At 41.0% G+C, this 20734-nt stretch overlaps 3 protein-coding genes across 3 annotated transcripts; 2 read left to right on the forward strand and 1 right to left on the reverse strand.

Annotated features, from left to right (window-relative positions):
- Nucleotides 1–288: 288 nt before the first annotated feature.
- Nucleotides 289–4007, reverse strand: chmp3 (charged multivesicular body protein 3). The gene is made up of 6 exons (XM_083924976.1): nucleotides 3869–4007; nucleotides 2448–2508; nucleotides 1946–2125; nucleotides 1677–1798; nucleotides 1462–1576; nucleotides 289–1300 (listed from the first exon to the last, which is right to left on the reverse strand). The coding sequence occupies exons 1-6, from the start codon at nucleotides 3911–3913 to the stop codon at nucleotides 1161–1163; spliced, it is 663 nt and encodes a 220-aa protein (XP_083781102.1). The 5' UTR covers nucleotides 3914–4007; the 3' UTR covers nucleotides 289–1160.
- Nucleotides 4008–6194: 2187 nt separating this feature from the next.
- Nucleotides 6195–12662, forward strand: hspa4l (heat shock protein 4 like; the record flags this gene model as incomplete). The annotated part of the gene is made up of 19 exons (XM_083924934.1): nucleotides 6195–6301; nucleotides 7176–7233; nucleotides 7361–7501; nucleotides 7743–7865; nucleotides 7953–8052; nucleotides 8279–8412; nucleotides 8499–8743; nucleotides 8833–8909; nucleotides 9011–9162; nucleotides 9276–9382; nucleotides 9544–9677; nucleotides 9822–10018; nucleotides 10173–10247; nucleotides 10813–10956; nucleotides 11321–11446; nucleotides 11535–11642; nucleotides 11812–11931; nucleotides 12221–12382; nucleotides 12474–12662. 19 exons carry the CDS (start codon nucleotides 6195–6197, stop codon nucleotides 12660–12662), a joined length of 2499 nt encoding a protein of 832 aa, XP_083781060.1.
- A 1742-nt stretch (nucleotides 12663–14404) lies between these two features.
- plk4 (polo-like kinase 4) lies at nucleotides 14405–20648 on the forward strand. The gene is made up of 15 exons (XM_083924950.1): nucleotides 14405–14486; nucleotides 15345–15440; nucleotides 15762–15857; nucleotides 16499–16613; nucleotides 16735–17722; nucleotides 17803–17894; nucleotides 18243–18580; nucleotides 18698–18802; nucleotides 18927–19029; nucleotides 19116–19265; nucleotides 19350–19578; nucleotides 19674–19779; nucleotides 19902–20039; nucleotides 20129–20235; nucleotides 20355–20648. Exons 1-15 carry the CDS (start codon nucleotides 14457–14459, stop codon nucleotides 20464–20466), a joined length of 2805 nt encoding a protein of 934 aa, XP_083781076.1. The 5' UTR covers nucleotides 14405–14456; the 3' UTR covers nucleotides 20467–20648.
- The last annotated feature ends 86 nt before the right edge of the window (nucleotides 20649–20734 follow it).

Here is a 20734-nt window from a genome sequence, read left to right on the forward strand (position 1 = left end):
AACCCTGAACAGCAGAGTGATGAAAAGCAGCACTCTGAGTTATTTAACTCTTTACTGTTGTTTGGTGTTTTCAGAATTGCTGAGCAAGCCATTTTATCGGCCGGGCAGGTGTTTGCGTCTACAGAAGGAGATTTTACGTGCAGTACAGTTTGTGATCTGTTTAGTGGGCCGTTGCAAGCCAGCAGGTTCAGCTTTCTGATTAGATTAAGCCGAACACTTTGTGTTTATTGTGATGCTGAAGGGCTCAATGTAAAGGCAGTTATTGCTGAAAGGAGAATCTGTTGTAAGTCAGTCTTAGTGGCAACCGTTGTTCTTAAAAGTTTATTTCCTTATCATTTTCCCCATTCAAATAGAAAAATGATACACACAATACTTCCACAATACATAGCTTCTGCACTAACCAACCTTTCCAATTTCCTCGGCATCTTCCTGCTGATGAGGAACCCAGTCGTGTTGCGAAGTCAAACATTTAATGAGATGAATGTTACTTCATGTTTAAAAAAATTTGGGTTAGGGTAGTATGCGTGCATTTTTCTGATGAGTGCACTTAACACGTATGACCACACACAGAATATAGTTTGACTGTACAGAACTATGAAATCATAAGAAATCCACCCACCATCTTTAGTGTTACAGATATTGTAGGCTATTTACCATTAAACAGAACAGCTGTTGCTTACAAAATGTACCCAAACAGATTAGAACAACTGCTGAATAGTGATCTAGGGTGTGATTTAAGTGCAGGGTGGTTATGTAATTGCGTATTTGGATCATAAATAGCCAAGTGCCTCCACCACTGGTCCATAACTTGGACAAAAGAATATGATGAAGCACAGTAGGCACAGCAGGCTTTTCATACTTACATTATATACACTTTCTGAAACCTTCTGTTTGACTTTGGATAATAAAGACTTACCCAGGGATACCCCCGATGATAAAAGACAAAAAGCAAAAACACATTTTCTTCTGGCTGAGTAAACAAAATGTTCTATTAAAAAAAAACGTTTTAAAGACATTAACTGTCATAGCACAAGGTTAACCCAAAATGGTTATATGAAATAATAATTATAATATGAACTGTAAAGCAGCAGCCCGGCAACAGAATTGTCTCTGTCCTTGTTGGAGTGAGCAGATGTTTGACAGAACAGTGGCAGTTCACCTTAGCTCCTCAGAGCTGCCAATCTTGACTGCATCTCTTCAATGTCCTCCTCTGACTCATCTTCTGAAACCGCAGCGGCTGCAGCCGGCTGTATTTCTGGCAGGGCGTCTGTGACTTTGCCCGGTGCTTTGCCAAGGGCACCTAACAAGTCAAATAGAACCATGAAAAAGAGCGTTCAGTATTCTTGTTAGTAATTCAACCTGTAGCCTTAATTCCTTTTAAAAATCTAGACACCACAACCTTGTAATAAACCAGGAATGTGACAATGAAAAGTGATGATTTAGCTGAACGAATCTCTTCACCTGCTGTGATCTCAAAGAGGATCTTGTCAACTTCCTCCTCTGCTGCTTCCTCCATGTCCTCTCCATCTTCCATGCTCTCAAAGGTGTCTTCCAGCATTTCCTCAATGATGCCAGCCTGAAAGATGATTATATGTGTACATGATGAGGAAATTTGTTCCATTTTTGTAGTTACTTGACTGTAATTGTATCTATTTATGTTGGACACTGCTGCTGACCTTCATCATTTCCTTTGATAGGTCCCTCATGGTGGCCTGAATCTCTGGGATTTTGACTAGGTTCTGCATTGCTTTCATCACCTCTGTGCTCTTCTGCATTGCCCCGGCAACACGCAGTACAGCTAAAAAAAACAACACAAAACACATTCCCTCTACTGACAGTGCAGAGCTTAAAGATATATGACAAAACAGCAACTAACAAAAAATGAAGAATTTGACATGAAATGACAGCGTTTTCCCCTGTCTACTGGCCCGGCCGCTGTACTCACCAAGCTGATTCTTCATGCTGAGTAGCACAGAGTTCATGTGGGCTTTGGAAGCGTAAAGTTTCGTGACAGCTCGTTTTGATTGAATCATCTCCTTTGCAAGAACCACACAAACATCCTTCTGGCCCCTTTTGGCAGCATCTTTGATGGATCTTTTAACTTTTTCTTCTTCCCGTTTAATATCTAAAAAAAAGGGTCATTATGTACCATCTGAAGGAGTCTCTAGTGTAAAGTCATTAATACTTTTATAAAATAATTATTCATTTGACATGTTTCAGTAATACTGATAATTATAATAATACTAATAATAATGATTAGAATAACAATTTGAAGCTAATGTGATTGTTTCTTCCAATGGTGATTGTTAGAAATAACATGAGACTGCATTATAAATGTATATAATGGATATTTCAAATAAATAAAAAAATACTATACTTGTTTTTTTGTCTATACTTTTTAATTTACAGTTGTTCAATGGTAGTGTCAAATACTGAATGTATCATACCTCGAATTTGTCTGTCAATCACTCTCATTTCCTTCCTGATTTTCTGAGTCCATTCAGTGACCTGAAATTACACATTGTTATTACAGACATTGCAGCATTACGGTAATCTTTAAATACTGACCTCATTAAAGTGTTGCATATAATATAAACCTGGGCTCTTCAATGTTTTTTAGGCCAAGGGCCCCTTAGCTCATTGATTCTCAAACTGTGGTAATTGTACCACTGGTCAAACTCTCTCTGGTTGTACTTTAAGGAATCTCCAAGATAAAAAAAAAAAGGAAACATTAATTACTAAATACATAGAATACTAAGAAAATACTTTAAACTTAGAAATTTTAAGATCTGTGAAATGTAATTCATAATAGGTTTAGCATTTCTTGTAGTAGTTTTTTTCAATATCAGCCTGTTATGTAGTCACGTTACGAGCTTAACTGTGATGGCAGGATAGTAATGGTTTGAAAATAGTGACATGTCAGTTCTGATGCTACCACTTCATACAGTTTGGCTGTGGCTGAAGACAGTCAACAATAAATAATCTTCTGATGAGGAATAAACCTTCCTGTCCGTGGCAGAATAGTGCAGGCCTACACTCCTGTATTTTAACATTGGGTGGTACTTGAGAGAGCCTGATATTTTCTGAGACAGTACGTCATGTACAAAGTTTGAGAACCACTGCCTTAGCTGAAAGACAGACGAAGCAGGGACCCCCTACTAAAATGATGTATTAAACTGAGTTGCATATTAAACTGGGCCTTACAGCTAGGGCTTTGTAAAGTCCATACAAACAGTTGTTTATGATTCACACATTAATATATTACAATGATAATTATTAACATATTACATCATATGTTAATGTTGAACATACACTTGGAAGGCACATTGAATCCTTCAGCACAATTGTATCTTTGCATGTCTACCTTAGTGGCTACCGTAGCTAATAACAAGGTGAACTATGTTTATGTATAATTTCAGACAAAAAAAACCTTTGGAAAGATTATCAAACAATTGACGGACCCCCTGCAGTAACTGTGAGGACCCCTGATGAAACTGTCAGTGTGTCAGCTTCGCTAAAGCAACACAATCAGGATTTGTTTACATTGAAGGAACTGACATCAGACGAGTGTCAGCTTGTTTGCTACCAGATAGCGCACAGAGCAAAAGCACAAATTATAATTGGCGGATCGGTGAATGAAGCATATAAACAAACGAAACATGTTAGACACGGTAACGACACAAATAATACTATCACTGGGGCTGTTATTACAGGGACTGTTTGCATCTGTTCAGTGAGGAAGAAGAAGCACGGGCTTGGTTAAACTGGCAGCTAACGTTAGCAACGTTAGCTAGAGGCGCTGTCGTTGTTTTTTACTACGGACTAAACTCTCAGAGACATCCCTGGTCTTCAGCAGTCAGTCACTCACCAGCTCTTTTGGTGGTTTCTCTTGTGTTCTGCCGAACAGCCCCATTGTGACAACCGAGTTAAATGCCAAAGCTAACTCGTGTGACTGAAACTAAAAACTAGCTGGCTAGCTCAGCTTGTTGAACCAGCACTTCCTGTTCTCGCGCAGGGTCCTCGGGCTCAGTTCCAACATGAAGGAACTTTCACTCCACCCGGTTCTCATCAAGGGAACAAGGACAAGTGTTCAAGTGAAGAAGAAATCGAGTCAGACACACAACAAATACAAAGGTGCACTTTCCTTTCATCCCTACAGTTTTACTGTTATGTCTGTCCTTATCTTGTCTTTTGTTTGTTTTGTCTTTATTGGTGTACTTGTCATGTTTTGCTGTTTTTACCTTCATTATATAAAGTTCAGTAAAGTTCAGTGCTACACTTTGACACTGTTATCACTTATCGCTCCCTATTACTTATCACTTATTTAGTTTGTACTTATTTTATTTCAATATGCTGCTAAACTGCACAGTGCATGTTGTTTTATATTGTATATATCTACGTTTAACCACAGTGTCTGTTGCACTCTGTCATATTTAGTTAGTTGTTTGATTTATTTTAGGTTAGCTTTATTTTTATTCGATTTATGTTATCTTATTGTTACTCTGTCCCATCTTTGTATTGAAACTGTTGCACAATATCTTCCCTCTGGATAAATAAAGCTTCTTGAATCTTGAATCTTATATGTGTGTATATATATCTTCTTTTTTCTATGCATTGTAAGGTTACCTTGGGTGTCGTGAAAGTTAAATATTATTATTATTATTACTAATATTAAGGTTAAATATGTAGAATCTTCATTAAAAGCTATATTTATAAAAATAATACACCCACATGGCGTTTTGAGGGGTACAGAATGAAAGTATTGCTTTTCAATAAAAAAATATATTTAGCCTGAATTAATATTTTAATTCTTTTTTTAAGGGTTTGACAATGTTCTTTACTTTTTACGAGTTTGACAATGACTGAATGATTCTGTCACATTCTGTTTTCATTGTACCAGCCATTAAGCGTTGGGCATTGCGGGTTGCCAAGGTTGTCTGTTGTTCGGTGCAGCTACTTTAGGCTGACGTAAACTCCAAGCTGAAGTGAGGGCCAGAGGCCAGCTGTCACTCAAGAGGCTGCGCCCCTAATTATTCATAAACTTTAACCTTGAAAAAAATAAAAGCTAGCCTGGTACAAAAAAATGTACCCCCCTCAGTGTTGTCATGGAGATATGACCTAAACATACAGACTAGAATGTTTTTTTGTACCAGGCCTTAAACAGGTTTAATGATGCTGTGAATACAGCCTGTTTAACATGGGGGTCAATGAGAAACTGCTCTATTATGCAAACCACTCCTAGTGGACACTCGGAGAACTGCAGTTTTTGGCACTTCCTTATTGGATCAACCAGGAAGTAACTGTGGTGGGGCTTGTAATAACACAAAAATAAACACCGAAAATAATTTAATTACATTGTGATGAATTTAAAGAATCCATCAAATAGATAATCAGTGATACAGTGTACTCATATTTTGATTATCCAGATTTACAAACATTTACATAGTTACTACATATTTATTATAGTTAGTTAGTTAGTAAGTTATATTAACAGACCACACCTGTGTTTTCAGCATTGGAGTTTATTTCCCCTGCCTACAGACTTTCAGACATCTCTTGCTTTTCAAAGTGTTTGCCACCTCTTGCAAGCTCCAGACATTAATCAGATATCTATAACTCTGATTTAATAGATATAACCATAATGAGTACACACCAATACGGAAACACGTGTGTTTCGGGGGAGAAACTCTCCCTGACAGCTTCAATTCAGGGCGAAAACCACCGCTCTCTCAACTGCGTGTGACGTATTCCACGGCCCCCTTTAACAAGCGGTTCTAGATTTTTCTGTGATCGATTAGTTTCCGCACCAATCACATGAGGGCAACGGTTGTGACGCGGCCAATCAGAGACGTGCGGGGGCGGGCTCGAGAGAATCCGTCCGTCAGAGAGCCGCTGGGTGACGTGAGGGCCGCCGAGGAGTGGGAGAATCCGGTCTGGACATCATCATTGCTCCCTGGGATTACTCTGAATGAGTTTGCTATAAACAGCTTGGCTTACATAACAGCTAGTAATTCAGTTAGTACTCCCTCAGATATAGCTCTTGCGTAGATTTCCAGAGCAGAGGACACGCTTAATTACATTTTTTTTGTTGGAATAAACGCGCAGTTGTATGTATAGCCTATATTTTTATTCTCATAGCTGTCAAGTGCGGTCGTTGTGATCATTTACAAGAGGTGAATTTCAGAGCGCTCATCATGTCAGTGGTAGGGATTGATGTGGGTTTCCAAAACTGTTACATCGCAGTGGCCAGGAGCGGTGGCATTGAAACCATTGCCAACGAATACAGTGACAGATGCACACCGTAAGTATAAATATTGACGGTCATCATCACCACCGTGAAATGTGGTTCTATCTGTGACCATTGTTACGCAGTTTGCGCGACTGGATGCGCACTGGCGGAGCGCTGATGATGGTGCGCACGGGCAGCAGGGGACGGTGGTGGTGGTGGCAGTGATGATGTGACGAGGCCTCGAGCTATTGGTTTATTCACCGTCACACAGCAGGTCGCGTGTCGCTCTCTGAAATTACCCTTTCTTCTCAAAAAACAGTTGGCATGGCTATTAAGGTCCGCCGAAAGGTACACCCTTAATGTCTGAAAGGACAGGGAATTAAAGGTGTATCTGCTTTATGTATGGAAGATGCAATTAATCAACTAATCTTACAATAAGATATTTCAATTTCTCTCTCTGGAGGGACGTCTAGTAGCAGGCTAACTGGAGCACATTTGCTGCAGAATCCTGCAAACAGGAGTGTGCAGCTGGCATGGAGAAAATGAGCAATGCACCTTTAAGTGAATGGGGATATTTTTGTAACAAGGTGAAATTAGGGAGTGACTTGTCACTGTCAGCCAATGTGAAATGGATCCCAGGTCCCTGCATGACTAGAAGCATTCATTTTTGTCAGTAAACACACTGGTTTGCAGTTTGTTTGCTTAATGAAGATTTAAATGCGTTTGGGAGGCGGTGTACTGTTCTGTCTCGCTGCTCTAGTTTGTGGTTCTTCCTCAGACTCCCTTGTGAAATTCCCTTAATCCAAATCTGCCCCTCAGCACTTGACATTTGATCTTGTCTGCAACTGTCAGTCAATTACAGTTCTGCCTTGTCTGCCACGTGTCTGCTAACAGGATTGTTTTGTTGGAGTCTACCTAATTTGAGGTGTAATTGTCTTCCATCAAGGGCTTGTGTATCTTTGGCCTCCAAAAACCGCCTGATTGGAAATGCAGCCAAAAGTCAAGTAAGATCATGTGTGACAGTTTGTCTAATTTCTTAAATAAAAGCAACATTACACACTGAATTTAGGTTATAATTTGTAACTGTTGTCTTTACAAAATAGCTACTGTACGAGAATCTTCTTATTTCAGATCACAACAAACTTCAAAAATACAGTCCATGGCTTCAAAAAGTTCCACGGCAGAGCTTTTGATGACCCATATGTCCAGGCGGAAAAACCCAAACTGCCTTACAGCTTACAAAAACTGGCCAATGGAAACGTTGGCATTAAGGTAAAGTACTGTACAAACGTCAGCATGTTTTTCCTCGCAGCTTTCATTTTTCTCCCCTCTCTCTGACGTCTGACCTTTTGTTCTGTCATTGTTCTTTAAATTCAACCATGACGCTGGTTGTGATAAGTGAGTGGGATGCAAAGATGTATTTATGTCTTTTTTGTGCAACTTGTTATGCTTATATGCATTACTCCCTAGCTTTTAATGATCCTCGGAGGTCCTAATCGTATCATGTTCACAGGTGCGTTATTTGGATGAGGACAAAGTGTTCACAGTGGAGCAGATCTCAGGGATGCTGCTCACCAAGCTGAAGGAGACGTCAGAGAGCGCGTTGAAGAAGCCGGTGGTGGACTGCGTCATCTCTGTGAGCGATGAAAACATGACAGAAGATGCACAACTTAATTCACAAAACCCTTTAATTATGCACATTGATTTGTGCTTTGTTTTACAGGTCCCAAGCTTCTTCACAGATGCTGAAAGGCGATCAGTGTTTGATGCAACTCAAATCGCTGGGCTGAACTGTTTACGGCTAATTAATGACACCACTGCAGGTCAGTGTTATGGCCAAATGGATTTAACAGTGAAATTTCTAGAGTGGGTGCTTGGAAGGACGTTTAGTTTGTGTGTTCAGCTTTGTGAATTGCACTAACCTTTGCTAAGTTTACATGGAGGTGCTCACTGAATTCCTGACAGGCTTTAGTAGAAAAATGAACGTCATAACTCCACCGTCATTACTTTGCAATAATGTTTGTGTTTTATTTGGATTTGGATTCACAGTGGCTTTGGCCTATGGGATCTACAAACAGGACCTCCCTACTCCAGAAGAGAGGCCAAGAAATGTGGTATTTGTTGACATGGGACATTCTTCCTTCCAGGTTTCCATCACTGCCTTCAACAAAGGCAAACTTAAGGTTAGCCCTTCACCTTTTTTCTGCGTTGATCCACACCTACACCTGCAGCTTTAAATCCCAACTCAATGTCAGTTCTTCCCTGTCAGGTGTTGGCCACTGCATTTGACATATACCTCGGTGGGCGTAATTTTGACGAGGCACTGGTAGATTACTTCTGTGAGGAGTTAAAGAGCAAGTACAAGCTCAATGTGAAGGAGAACCCAAGGGCTCTGCTGCGGCTGCACCAGGAGTGTGAGAAACTGAAGAAGTTAATGAGCGCCAACTCCTCCGATCTGCCTCTGAACATTGAGTGCTTCATGAATGACATTGATGTTTCAGGCAGGATGAACAGGTACACATTTTTAACTTTTACTCCTTAATTGTGCTTCCCCATGGTGGAAATAGGGGCCAATAATCTTCTTCTTCATTTGTAATCCATAGGGGCCAGTTTGAAGACATGTCTGCTCAATATCTCATGAGAATAGAGACGCCACTGAAAGCAGTCCTTGAACAATCAAGTATGTGTTTCAAATTTGGTTGAATTTATGAAGGTATATTGCTTGAATGCTGTATATACGGAGTAAGAATCCACTCAGTCCTGTGTGTGTTTTGTGGGCAGAGCTGAGCCGGGATGATATCTATGCAGTGGAGATAGTTGGAGGAGCCACGAGAATCCCATCCGTCAAAGAGAGAATCGCCAAGTTTTTCGGCAAAGACATCAGCACCACGCTCAACGCGGACGAAGCTGTCGCTAGAGGCTGTGCACTTCAGGTGCAAATCTTCTCCTGACACTTAACAGATAATGTTTTTCTTGTTTTGCGCTATACAAATATATAATATATGAGTTTATCTGTGTGTCATGTGTGCTGTTTGTTTGGGTGTAGTGTGCGATTTTGTCTCCAGCATTTAAGGTGCGTGAATTCTCCATCACTGAAGTGGTTCCCTTTCCTATTACTCTTCGCTGGAAAACACCAACAGAGGATGGTTTGGGGTAAGGACATTTTACCTCATCTTAATTAGTCATAGCCGTAAGACACATTATTATATTTGTCCGTAGTCATTTGTTCTTCGAGCTAGGTAAGCTAGCTTAAAGATGACTGTGTTTCAACGTCCTGATTTAGCTTTTTCTATTACTGCTTTTTTTCTGTTCAGGGAATGTGAGGTGTTCAGTAAGAATCACGCTGCTCCCTTTTCCAAAGTGATCACCTTTCACAAGAAGGAACCCTTTGACCTTGAAGCTTTCTACAGCTGCCCCCAAGAGCTCCCCTACCCAGACCACAGGATAGGTAAGGCTGAGTCCCCCACAGATGGGCCCTAATGAGCCAGGGGGTGGTTTAGGGCGGGTTGGGCCGCTCTCAGGTGGGATATCAGTTTTTAAATTCCACCTGCCTCTAAAGCAAACCACTCAATTTGTTTCCATCTGCCACCAGGATGTTTTTCTGTACAGAATGTTGCTCCCCAGCCCGACGGCGACAGCTCTAAAGTCAAGGTCAAAGTGCGTGTGAACGTCCATGGCATCTTCAGTGTGTCCAGCGCCTCTCTGATTGAGAAGCAGAAAGGAGAGGGAGAGGAAATGCAGATTGACTCGGAGCCAATGGTGCAGAATGAAGGCAGGGCAGAGGACCAGGTGAGATGATTTTGCCACAGTTACTTTTGTGCAATCAAGAAAGGCCTGTCTTTATTACGTCTTTTATATTGCTTTTCAAAAGAAAATAACAACTCAAATATGAAATGTTTTATTCATGTCTAATCTAACTTGAGCCTAATGTGTTGTGTCTCAGAACAAAATGCAGGTGGACCAGGAAGGCCAAAGCCAGAGCGACCAGCAAAACGAGGACAACAGTTCCAGCAATAAGGTCACCTAGTATCCTGTGTTGATATGCAGATATTATACAGTACCATTACTAATCTTGCTGGTCCAAAACACATTAGGCCTTTCAAACATGCCTATATTAAGATAATGGAGTATGACGTACAAAGAAGATTCAAAAATAGCGACAAAATAATGCAAATTCTAAGATACTGAATTAATGTAAGTAGTGCATATCCCAACAGGAATAATGCAAAATTGTATTAATGTTTCTGTGTGGGTTCTCTCCGGGTTCTCCGGGTTCCTCCCACAGTCCAGAGACATATAGGTGTGAGGTTAACTGATGACTCTGAATTGCCCATAGGTGTGAATGTGAGTGTGAATGGTTGGCGGTCTCTGTTTGTCTCTATGGGCCCTGTGATAGACAGGCGTCCTGTCCAGGGTGTACCCCGCCTCATGTTGGCCACCCGCGATCCCGGGACAAGTGGTTGTAGATGATGCATGGTGTTGGTTTGGTGAAATTCCATCGTCTGTTGTGAAGTTGAAAAGAAGTTACGTAAGGACTAAAGCCGAAAGACCAAATAGTTTTTTTTTCTGGTTTCCAAATCAAGGAGGGGGCGTCTGGGGAAAAGCAGGACCCAGCAGCAGGGGGAAGCAAGCCCAAAGTCAAGGTGAAGAGTATTGATCTTCCCATTGTGGCCAACAACATCCGACAGCTCGACAGTGATGTCCTTAACGACTTTGTGGAGTATGAGGTAAGTGCTCCTGTTGGCCTGTTAGCTGAGTCATGGTCTGATTGAAACGCTGATTAACGGTAACATAGTGGAGTGGACGGAGTGGAATAAAAACCTGACATGCTGCTTACTGATTGGCCTAAATGTGCCAACACTATTTCAGGGGAATTACTTCTGTGCATATTGCTCCTTTTCTCAGGAATGCCCCCCCCCCCCCCCTATATGTCTTGATTTAAGTTATCAATCAATCAATGATATTTTTGTCTTGACTGTGTTAAAGGTGTTAATTCAACTAAACTTGGACATGGTAGTTTGTCATGTTGTTTGTCGTTGTAAGGTATTGCTGCTATTGCTCCCATGTGACATTGTGTTTTTTTCCTCATAGCATCAGATGATTATCCAGGACAAACTGGTGAAGGAGCTGAACGATGCTAAAAATGCTGTTGAGGAATATGTGTACGATCTGCGGGACAAGCTTTGTGGGATCTATGAAAAGTACACCACTGAGGATGTGAGTGCTGCTGTCTTTGACGTACCCGTCAATGTATCTACTGCTTTATTTACGTAATATCTGTTTTATGTTTGGCCCTTAATAACAGGACAGTAACCGGGTGACACTGATGCTGGAGGACACAGAGAACTGGCTGTATGAGGATGGAGAGGACCAACCCAAACAAGTCTATGAGGAGAAGCTGGAGGCACTCAGGGTTTGTTTTGGGTTTACGTTTAATTTCTATTTTCAATCTCGGATGGTATGATTTATTTATTATGAACTACTGGAACAATATTTATCAACCTACTGCGCTCAAATAGGTGTTTTAAAGGGAATAATATATAATAACTGTCAACATTAACATCAACTCTGTTATTTTCCAGAGGTTGGGTCAACCCATTCAGGAACGGCACAGAGAGCACGAGGACAGGCCGAGGGCTTTTGAGGAGCTGGGAAAGAAACTGCAGCTCTACATGAAGTTTGTGGATTCCTATAAACAGAAGGTAAATCATTTTGATCTAAGGTTTCAACATATTTTATTTTAAATAATGTAATCATAACAAATATGCCTATGAAATGTCTCATTCATCAACGTCTGAGAAATTGCGATGTGTTTTGTCCGTGTGATATTTAACACACTGTCTGTTTTGTTGCTTAGCTGTCTTTCTGACTTTCTAAAATTGTTGTGTCAAATTAATGCTTTTATTTTTTTGGGTTTCATTGATATGGATTGAATTTTTTTGGATTTGTTGATATTTTAGGGATTGTTGTGTCAAAAATTCTCCCCTACAGGATGAGCGATACCTGCATTTGAGTGCTGAGGAAATGAGCACTGTGGAGAAGTGCGTCAATGACAGCATGGTCTGGATGAACAGCATGATGAATGCACAGAGCAAACTTTGTATCACTCAAGATCCTATTATTAAAGTGGCAGACATCATTACAAAAATACAGGTATGCAAATTACTATTTTACGATTTAATTACTACTCCTATTAGCAGTGTGTTTGTTTTGCCATTTTATGTCTCTTTCTATAACTCGCCAGGAGCTAGAGGGTGTATGTAATCCAGTGATCAACAGGCCAAAACCAACAGTGGAGGAGGCCCCTGAAGTGAATGACCAAAACACTGGAGCTCATAATGGTCCCACAGCCAAGCAAGGAGCAGAAGGGAAAGAAGACGCAAAGGGAAGCCAGCAGACAAAGCCTGGCACGAAAGAGATGGAGGTGGACTGAGATCGGCTTCTGACAAGCAAACACTGCAACTATACCCACGTTTACCACAACTGATCATGTAGACAGTAGAAACATCGATACCTGGGACCATTTCTCAAATATCAGCCACTTTTGTGGATTTGTTTTTTCTGTGACCCCTCACCATTGGACTTTACCTTTTGAGGTTTTTGTTTTGATCCTTATGTGTGTGATGTGTGGTGTGCTTTACTTTCTCAACGATTTGACATACTTAATAAATGAAAGAACGATGCAATAGATTAAACTATGATTCTGACGTAAAACTGTTTCCTTTATACCACACAGCAAGGTAGCCTATGTGTTTGTATTCCCTGTGTCTCATAAGCGTTCAGTATCAGCAGTTAATCACTAATAGGAGAAATATATAGTGCTGTCCAAACAAATGCTAGTGCCAACATATTCATTTGTATGCAATAATACAAATATATATATTATATATTTGTATTTAATTAGTTTGAAATGATGTTCATGTCTAGACACTGTAAATACTATTTTAGTGAATAAAAATGGTCAGCATATATTATATACAGTATGTACATAAAGAACATATCCTTAGAACAATGCTTGATACACCAAATCTCTTTAGTAAGTGATTGGTTGCCTATTTCTGTTCTTGTTTCCATATTTTTCCACACTTAAGTCATGGGATTTAAAGAAAAAAAATAAAATAAATACATTTGTCTGTAAGACAATATTTCTTTAGTCTGAAATTTGATTTTCTGCAGCAGAACATACAATAAATTGGCCAAATCTATACTGTACTTGTGTCTTAGTGAAGTCCCAGGGTGAGATCAGGACAGCTGTAGAAAATGTGGAGGTATGTGCTGTTACTGCTGCTACTATTTCATCTGCAAGAAATACAAAATATAAATACAATATATATATATATATATATATATATATATATATATATATATATATATATAACGGCATGTCTGTGATTACTGACAAGCGGTGTGAGTTTGTTGGACTCTCAGCAAATAAAATGAAGTTTTAAGGGATAATGTCTATGGAGCACAGCGTGTTCAAAATTAAATGAATAAATTAGGCATTAAGAAATACTTATCATATAAATGAAAACAGGTGATATGTTTAATGCAACCAGGAAATTATGAAATAATCCAAAGCATTTTTTCATCCTGCTTATTTAATTCCAGCAGTTTTATTTCAAAAAGTTATTTTTTCCAAATACTTTTATTTCATAATGCCAAAGTTTTTGTCAGTCAAAACAAACACGGGCAGTTATGTGATTGTAATTAATTGAGCAGAAATATCTAGAGGATGAATTAAGTAGTTGATTGCATGGAAATTCATCAGCAACTATTTTGATGGTCTATTAACGGTTTAATGGAATTGAGATTAACCGACTATGAAAAATAATCACTAGTTGTAGCTCGATTAAATAACATTTCATTAGAATGCGTTTAAAAAAATACGACACCATCTAATGGTAAACCTGTACTAAATATATATATTCGTCTAATTATTAGTAATGTAATTATTGTTCTGTCTTTTGTTAGAAGAGAGTCATTTATTTATAATTTGAGGAGTCCAGCAAAGGGGGCGTGGTAACACGGATTGTTGTCGTGTGACGTAGCCTGTGACGTGGACGCGAGAGTAACGGGCGGATATTTTCAAAATGGAAGAAATGGCAAAGATTTGGAGGGGAGCACAAGAACAACATCTATTCGCCCTCTGAGGACTACCGATGCGCTCAACCGCCCAGGGAACATTATTACGCATTTGCATGTATCTGCAAGAAGAAAACCAGCCACGATGAGTGTTTCCATCGGCGATAAAATCGAGGTGAGTTATTTTAGGCTAACGCCCCGAAGCTAACGTTAGCTAGCTCCAAACGATCTCTGTTTGGTAACTACAGTTAAAGTTGTTAAATGGCTGGTTTTAAAGCTATAGAAGCTACATATTAACGTTTAAAGTGTCAATAAAGCATTCAATTAGTTAACTGGAATGTATCAAACATATAACTCTACTAATGTAACCTGAGTTCATACATAGACCTTTAATTCGCCAATTACGTTAGCTTATTTTATTGTTTCGTCAAGTTTTGTTGTTTCATACGTCCCTAAAGTGGTCGTCTTTTACTTTAACTTGCTATCGTTATTATGATTATTCATGCCAGTGGGGTTGGTGCTGTCAGCATGTGTTGCAGCGTCGGTACCCCGGGTATGTAACCTTACCTTGCATCAGTCTGGCTGCTTGGAAACGGCTACAGTTGGTCCTCGTTAGCGGGAAGAGAGCCGGGATAATTAAAGGTTTTGGTTGGCCATATGACAGCGTCAGGTGTTGTTGGCTTGTTTGACAGTTAACGTTTGTTGTGGGAGGGTTTCTCCTGTGCGAGGCTGTTGTCTGTTTTTGCTGCAACGTTACTGGCAGCATGTCGCAGGCTAGAGGGACGATGTTTGATCAGGTTATTCACTATTACTTCCAAAACCTTTCTGCTGACACCCAAGCCAGCATAGGCGACGAGGAGAAATGTTTATCTCATGCTCAGGAGCTCAGCATCGAGGTATCATGCTTTTAAATATCCTCTCTGTGATGGGATCAAAAAACAATACTTTTAAAATCTCAAATCACAGTTGCATTTCTCTGAAAATACAGGTATTGTTTGTGAAACTCAATCTTTTCTTTGTCTCTTCTGTGTAGGATTTCAAGGTCCTCACCCTCCTCGGCAAAGGCTCCTTTGCATGTGTTTACCGGGCAAAATCCGTGAACACTGGTCTGGAGGTTGCGATCAAAACGGTAAGACTCCCACCATTTATCTCTTAGTCAGTGATAAGACGTAACTATAACTTGCTTTTACCTGTAATGTCGACCCGTAACCAACACTCAAGCTGTTGCCGGTGACTGACAGTTGGAGTGTAAACTGGAACTGTGTGGATTAGTAGACCATAGTTGCCTCCCAAGGGCTTCATGTGGTCCCTCGACTCGCCCACCGACATGGTCTTTGTGGGCGACAGATTGACTATATGCCCCCAGACCAAACCACCTGTAACATATTGCACGTTGGTCCGATGAGTGGCAGGTGTATAATTATCTCTATTGTTCTTTGACCATCTGCAGATTGACAAAAAAGCAATGCACAAAGCTGGTATGGTTCAGCGTGTGACAAACGAGGTGGAGATTCAGTGCCGATTGAAACATCCTTCTATTCTTGAGGTAACATTGGCTGGATATATAAGTATTATTACACAATATACAGTCTGCTGCGGCTCACTTATATTTGTTCACATTTAGATTTCCTGGGTGACATTAAATCTTTATTTTTGTAAAATGTACAATAAACATAAGATCTTTTTGTTGTTAAATACACTTGAAGTAGAAACAGATCTTAGGTTTGAAGTTAAAGACAAATAGCATTAATTGTCGGAAGTCAATTGTTTTTGGGACATGAAAATAGAACTACACTTATAGCTGCTCCCAAAAGTCTGTGTATGTCAGATGTGTTTGAGTCTGCTTATATGAGCTTTGTGCTATCGTTGCCATGGTTATGTAATCCGGACAATGCGCCCCTTCCATCTGTAATTACTCTGTTTAATGTTACCTTCACTCTTCAGCGTGTTTTTGAAGATTAACCAGGAGAGCAGGCTCATTTGCTTTGTCTAGATACTTGTGGGAATTTGATACAACCTTTCTTGACCAAAGCAATACAATAATTTTGTACAACCATTTTTTAATATTTGTGTCAGCTGTAAGGTTAAACATGGAGAAAAAAAGATTATTTTGCACTCCATATTTTTCTTTCTTCTCATTTTGATATAATAACAAATACTGTGTTATATATCATGTCTTTATTTAAGCTGTACAACTACTTTGAGGACAGCAACTATGTGTATTTGGTGTTGGAGATGTGCCACAATGGAGAGATGAGTCGGTACCTGAAAGAGAAGAAGATTTCTTTTTCTGAGGATGAAGGTCAGGCAGAACTATTTTACTCTGAAAATAAAATTGTAATTATTTTTGCAGTAAATGGTTCACTGAGGATCAGTTGTGGGAGCTGCTCACCTTTTAAAAAAATGTTGTTTTTGTTCCACAGCAAGACATTTCATGCATCAAATACTGAAAGGAATGCTGTATTTACATACCCACGGCATTTTGCATCGAGATCTGACCCTGTCAAACCTTTTGCTGACAAGCAACATGAACATTAAGATAGCAGATTTTGGCCTGGCCACTCAGCTCAAACTCCCAAATGAAAAGCACTTCACCATGTGTGGGACACCCAACTACATCTCCCCGGAGGTGGCCACTCGCAGCGCTCATGGTCTGGAATCAGATGTCTGGTCACTGGGGTGCATGTTCTATGCATTCCTGATGGGTCGCCCACCGTTTGACACGGACACAGTGAAACACACTTTGTCTAAAGTGGTTCTTGGGGAGTACGAGATGCCTAGCCATGTTTCTCTAGAGGCTCAGGACCTGATCCATCAGCTGCTACAGAGGGACCCTGCCCACCGGCCCAGCCTCTCTGCAGTGCTGGACCACCCGTTTATGACCAAAAGCCTGCTTGTCAGGACCAAGGAGCTGGGGCTGGGGGATGAAGGATCCATGGACAGCGGTATTGCCACCATCTCCACTGCCTGCACCTCCTCCACCTCAGCCAGCAGCGGCAGCAGCCGCCTCCACAGGAGAACCAGGCACATGATTGGTTCTGCACTGCCTAACCGAATGGTGCCTATTTCAAGTCTTCCACGGCAACCAAACAGCGCCTGTTTTGAGGACATAGACCAGTGGCAGCAGCAGCAGCATCCGGCGGACAGATTTCACAGAGAGGGCAGGAGCAGAGGGGTTCATGGTGGAGACAGTGGGCAGCCTCATTCTCGCTACCTGAGGAGGGCTCACTCTTCAGATCGCTCTGGCTCGTGTGCATCAGGCCAGGGGTCGAGTCATGCCGAGTTGGGGAGATGTCACTCAGAGGAGACGCTGACTGGTTTAGGAAGATCAGTCTTCCCCATGTCTTCCAATCAGCACCCATTTTCAGAGCATGGGAGGCTCCCCTCACCTCCCATCAAACAGCCACCAGTGTAAGAGGTCTCTTAATCTATGATCTTCTATTCATTTTCAAAAAATTCAGTGAGATTAACAGCATGCATTTCTGTTTCAGTTCTGGGTATTTGTTATCCACACAGACTGCACATCCACCAAACTTGCAATTTCAAGACCTGGAGGGAGTTACTAATTGGCTCAATAATGAGGGTAAAATTGATTGTTGTGATTGTTTAAATATATTGATTATCTGTGCATATGATATATTTCAGCACTGTTACGGACGTTTTATCACTCAGCTATGTTCTAATGCAGGGCAGCTTTTAATTAGTTCAGTTGGGGGTCACTCTTTAGTGACAAATGCATATGAAGGGAATTATCTGTTTTTAGCAGGGTTACCTTTTAGATATAGAGGTTAGTATAGGCTCAAGTCACTCTTGTGAGACTGAATAGATAAGGGCTATAGAACTTGATAAACATATCTTTAAAACCCTCTAAACACAATAAAAAACATCCTGTGTTGGTAGATATTAACAAATATTTTCTACTCTTTCTCAGCTTCTGGACAGAGACCTACAGACAGCAGCACTCACAGCAGCAGCAGCAGCTTCCACGGCAGCAGAGGACCTTTGGGGGTTCACAATTCCTGGACAGACAAGCCCATGAGCGGAGGTGTGAACCCCCTCCACAACCAGCAACACAACCTTCATTCCAACTCTGACTTGTGCAGGGAAAACATTCCTGGAGCAGAGTTCCAACCTCTTCGCGGCAGAGAGTCAAAGCTCCCTACAGCAAAACCCAGTGTGGTTAAAGAGAAGAAAACGCTGGGTGACATTGTGCCGCCCCTGTGTGCGTCCAGACTGAAGCCCATCAGACAGAAGACCAAAAATGCTGTTGTACGATATTACTTACTTTTTTTTACTTATTATTATTTTTTTTTTGCTAATCTGTAAATGTTCACTGTGAGCTGTTGAGATAATTTATCTTGTTTGTTTTTCTTGTATTTCCTACAGGTGAGCGTCCTGGAAACAGGGGAAGTGTGTATGGAGTTGTTAAAATGCCACAGTGGTCAAGAGAGGGTCAAAGAAGTCCTTCGGATTTCCTGTGATGGTTCCATGGTGAGCGCAATAAACTGCTCTCTGAAGTATCTTTCTGAAATGTTCCATATATGACTGGTAGAGGGTAGTATAACAACACAATGTTATATAATATAAAACGTATTATTATTATCATCTCTTGTAGGTGACAATATACCAGCCAAATGGTGGAAAGGGTTTTCCTGTCCTGGACTGTCCTCCTGCTCCTCCAGAAGATATTCTGATTTGTAGTTACAACGACCTTCCAGGTATTCTGATCGATGAATCACAGCTTATAACATCAGTTTATATAGGATCTGAAATTGTATGTTTATGCTTTTTCCCCCCCCCACAGAGAAATATTGGAAGAAGTACCAATATGCCTCAAAGTTTGTGCAGCTTGTGAAATCCAAGACTCCAAAAGTGACCCTTTACACCAAGTATGCAAAGGTTATGCTAATGGAGAACTCTCCCAGTGCAGACCTGGAGGTTTGCTTTTATGATGGTGAGTCAAATGTGTTTTTTGAAACATGTGATTCCACACTTTTTGCGTCCAAGTTAATATGTTAACACTACGTATGTTGTGTAGGAGCAAAGACCCACAAGACGTCAGAGCTTGTGCGAGTGGTGGAGAAGAGCGGGAAGTCGTACACGGTAAAGGGCGAGGTGGGGCTGAGCGGCCTGAGCCCGGAGAGTAGGCTGTACGCAGAGATGTCCGACGAAGGCCACAGCATATGTTTGTCACTGGAGGCCGCAATCACAGCAGAGGAGCAGCGCAGCACCAAGAAAGTCCCTTTCTTCCCCATAACTATTGGCAGGTGAGGGGAACATGTTGCTGTATATTCTTGCAACATATATACTTAGGTTGCCTTGTGTGGCTAATGTTAGTTTTTGTTCACGTCACCCCTTCTAGGAGACCCGCCGTGCCAGACTCCCCATGCTCGTCGTCCCTTCCTCCTTCCAACCCGGTGCCTCCCGAGGCAGCTTCACCCCCTCAGCCTCCACAAATCACTCCTTCAGTGAGTCTCCCAGCCCTTCACTTCTATATACATATGTATATATACAAACCGATGGTATAGATGCTTTGACAGGTAGATTATGATGACGTGTCTTCATTTTTTAAACAAATATATATTTTCAGATGATCTCCTACGATGGGTCTGATTTCACCACAGCCAGCCTGAGTAAGAAGAGCTCCCCAGTGCGACAGGACCTGCTGCAAAGCACAGGAAAAGTGGTTAAGTCGATATTTGTGCCAAATGTTGGATGGGCATCCCAGGTAGTTGATGAAAAAATAAAGCTAATATTCTATCAACAAAAAATTCTCTGTGCGCTTAAACGATTAAATCTCTGCTTTTGTATCTGCAGCTGACGAGCGGAGAGGTGTGGGTGCAGTTCAACGACGGGTCTCAGCTGGTGGTTCAAGCAGGGGTTTCCTGCATCACCTACACGTCTCCCGAGGGCAGGATCACCAGGTGCAAAAACACACGCCAGTCATGTGTGGTCACTTTAAAGGCTTGTGTGTTTATCAGCTTTGTTATCAAGACAGTGGCCGCAAGGGGACAACTCTCATTAAGGTGCGTCTTCTCCACAGGTATAAGGAAAACGAGAAGTTGCCAGAGCACGTCAAGGAGAAGCTGCACTGTCTCTCCACCATCCTGGGACTGCTGGCGAACCCCACAGCACATCACCTACAACCTCATTAACACTTGGTGGTTAAACAAAACATCCCAGCAGCACAGAGGCCTGACGGGGAACAGAAAGTAGCATTAGAAACATTTGCCTGGTGCTCTTGTAAATATATCTGTGTTTGTTTGTTTTTACATGTACAGAAGACTTAAGATTATGAAAAGATATATTTTTATTTTAATATCAACCGTTTTGTCTCATTTAGCCTAGTTGAAAAAAGTTTGTCATGGCATGTACATTTTTTTTACACTGCGGCTCCAATTCAATGAAATATGCGATTCATAA

This window comes from Echiichthys vipera, assembly GCF_963691815.1.
Source record: "Echiichthys vipera genome assembly, chromosome: 12".
NCBI lineage: Eukaryota > Metazoa > Chordata > Actinopteri > Perciformes > Trachinidae > Echiichthys > Echiichthys vipera.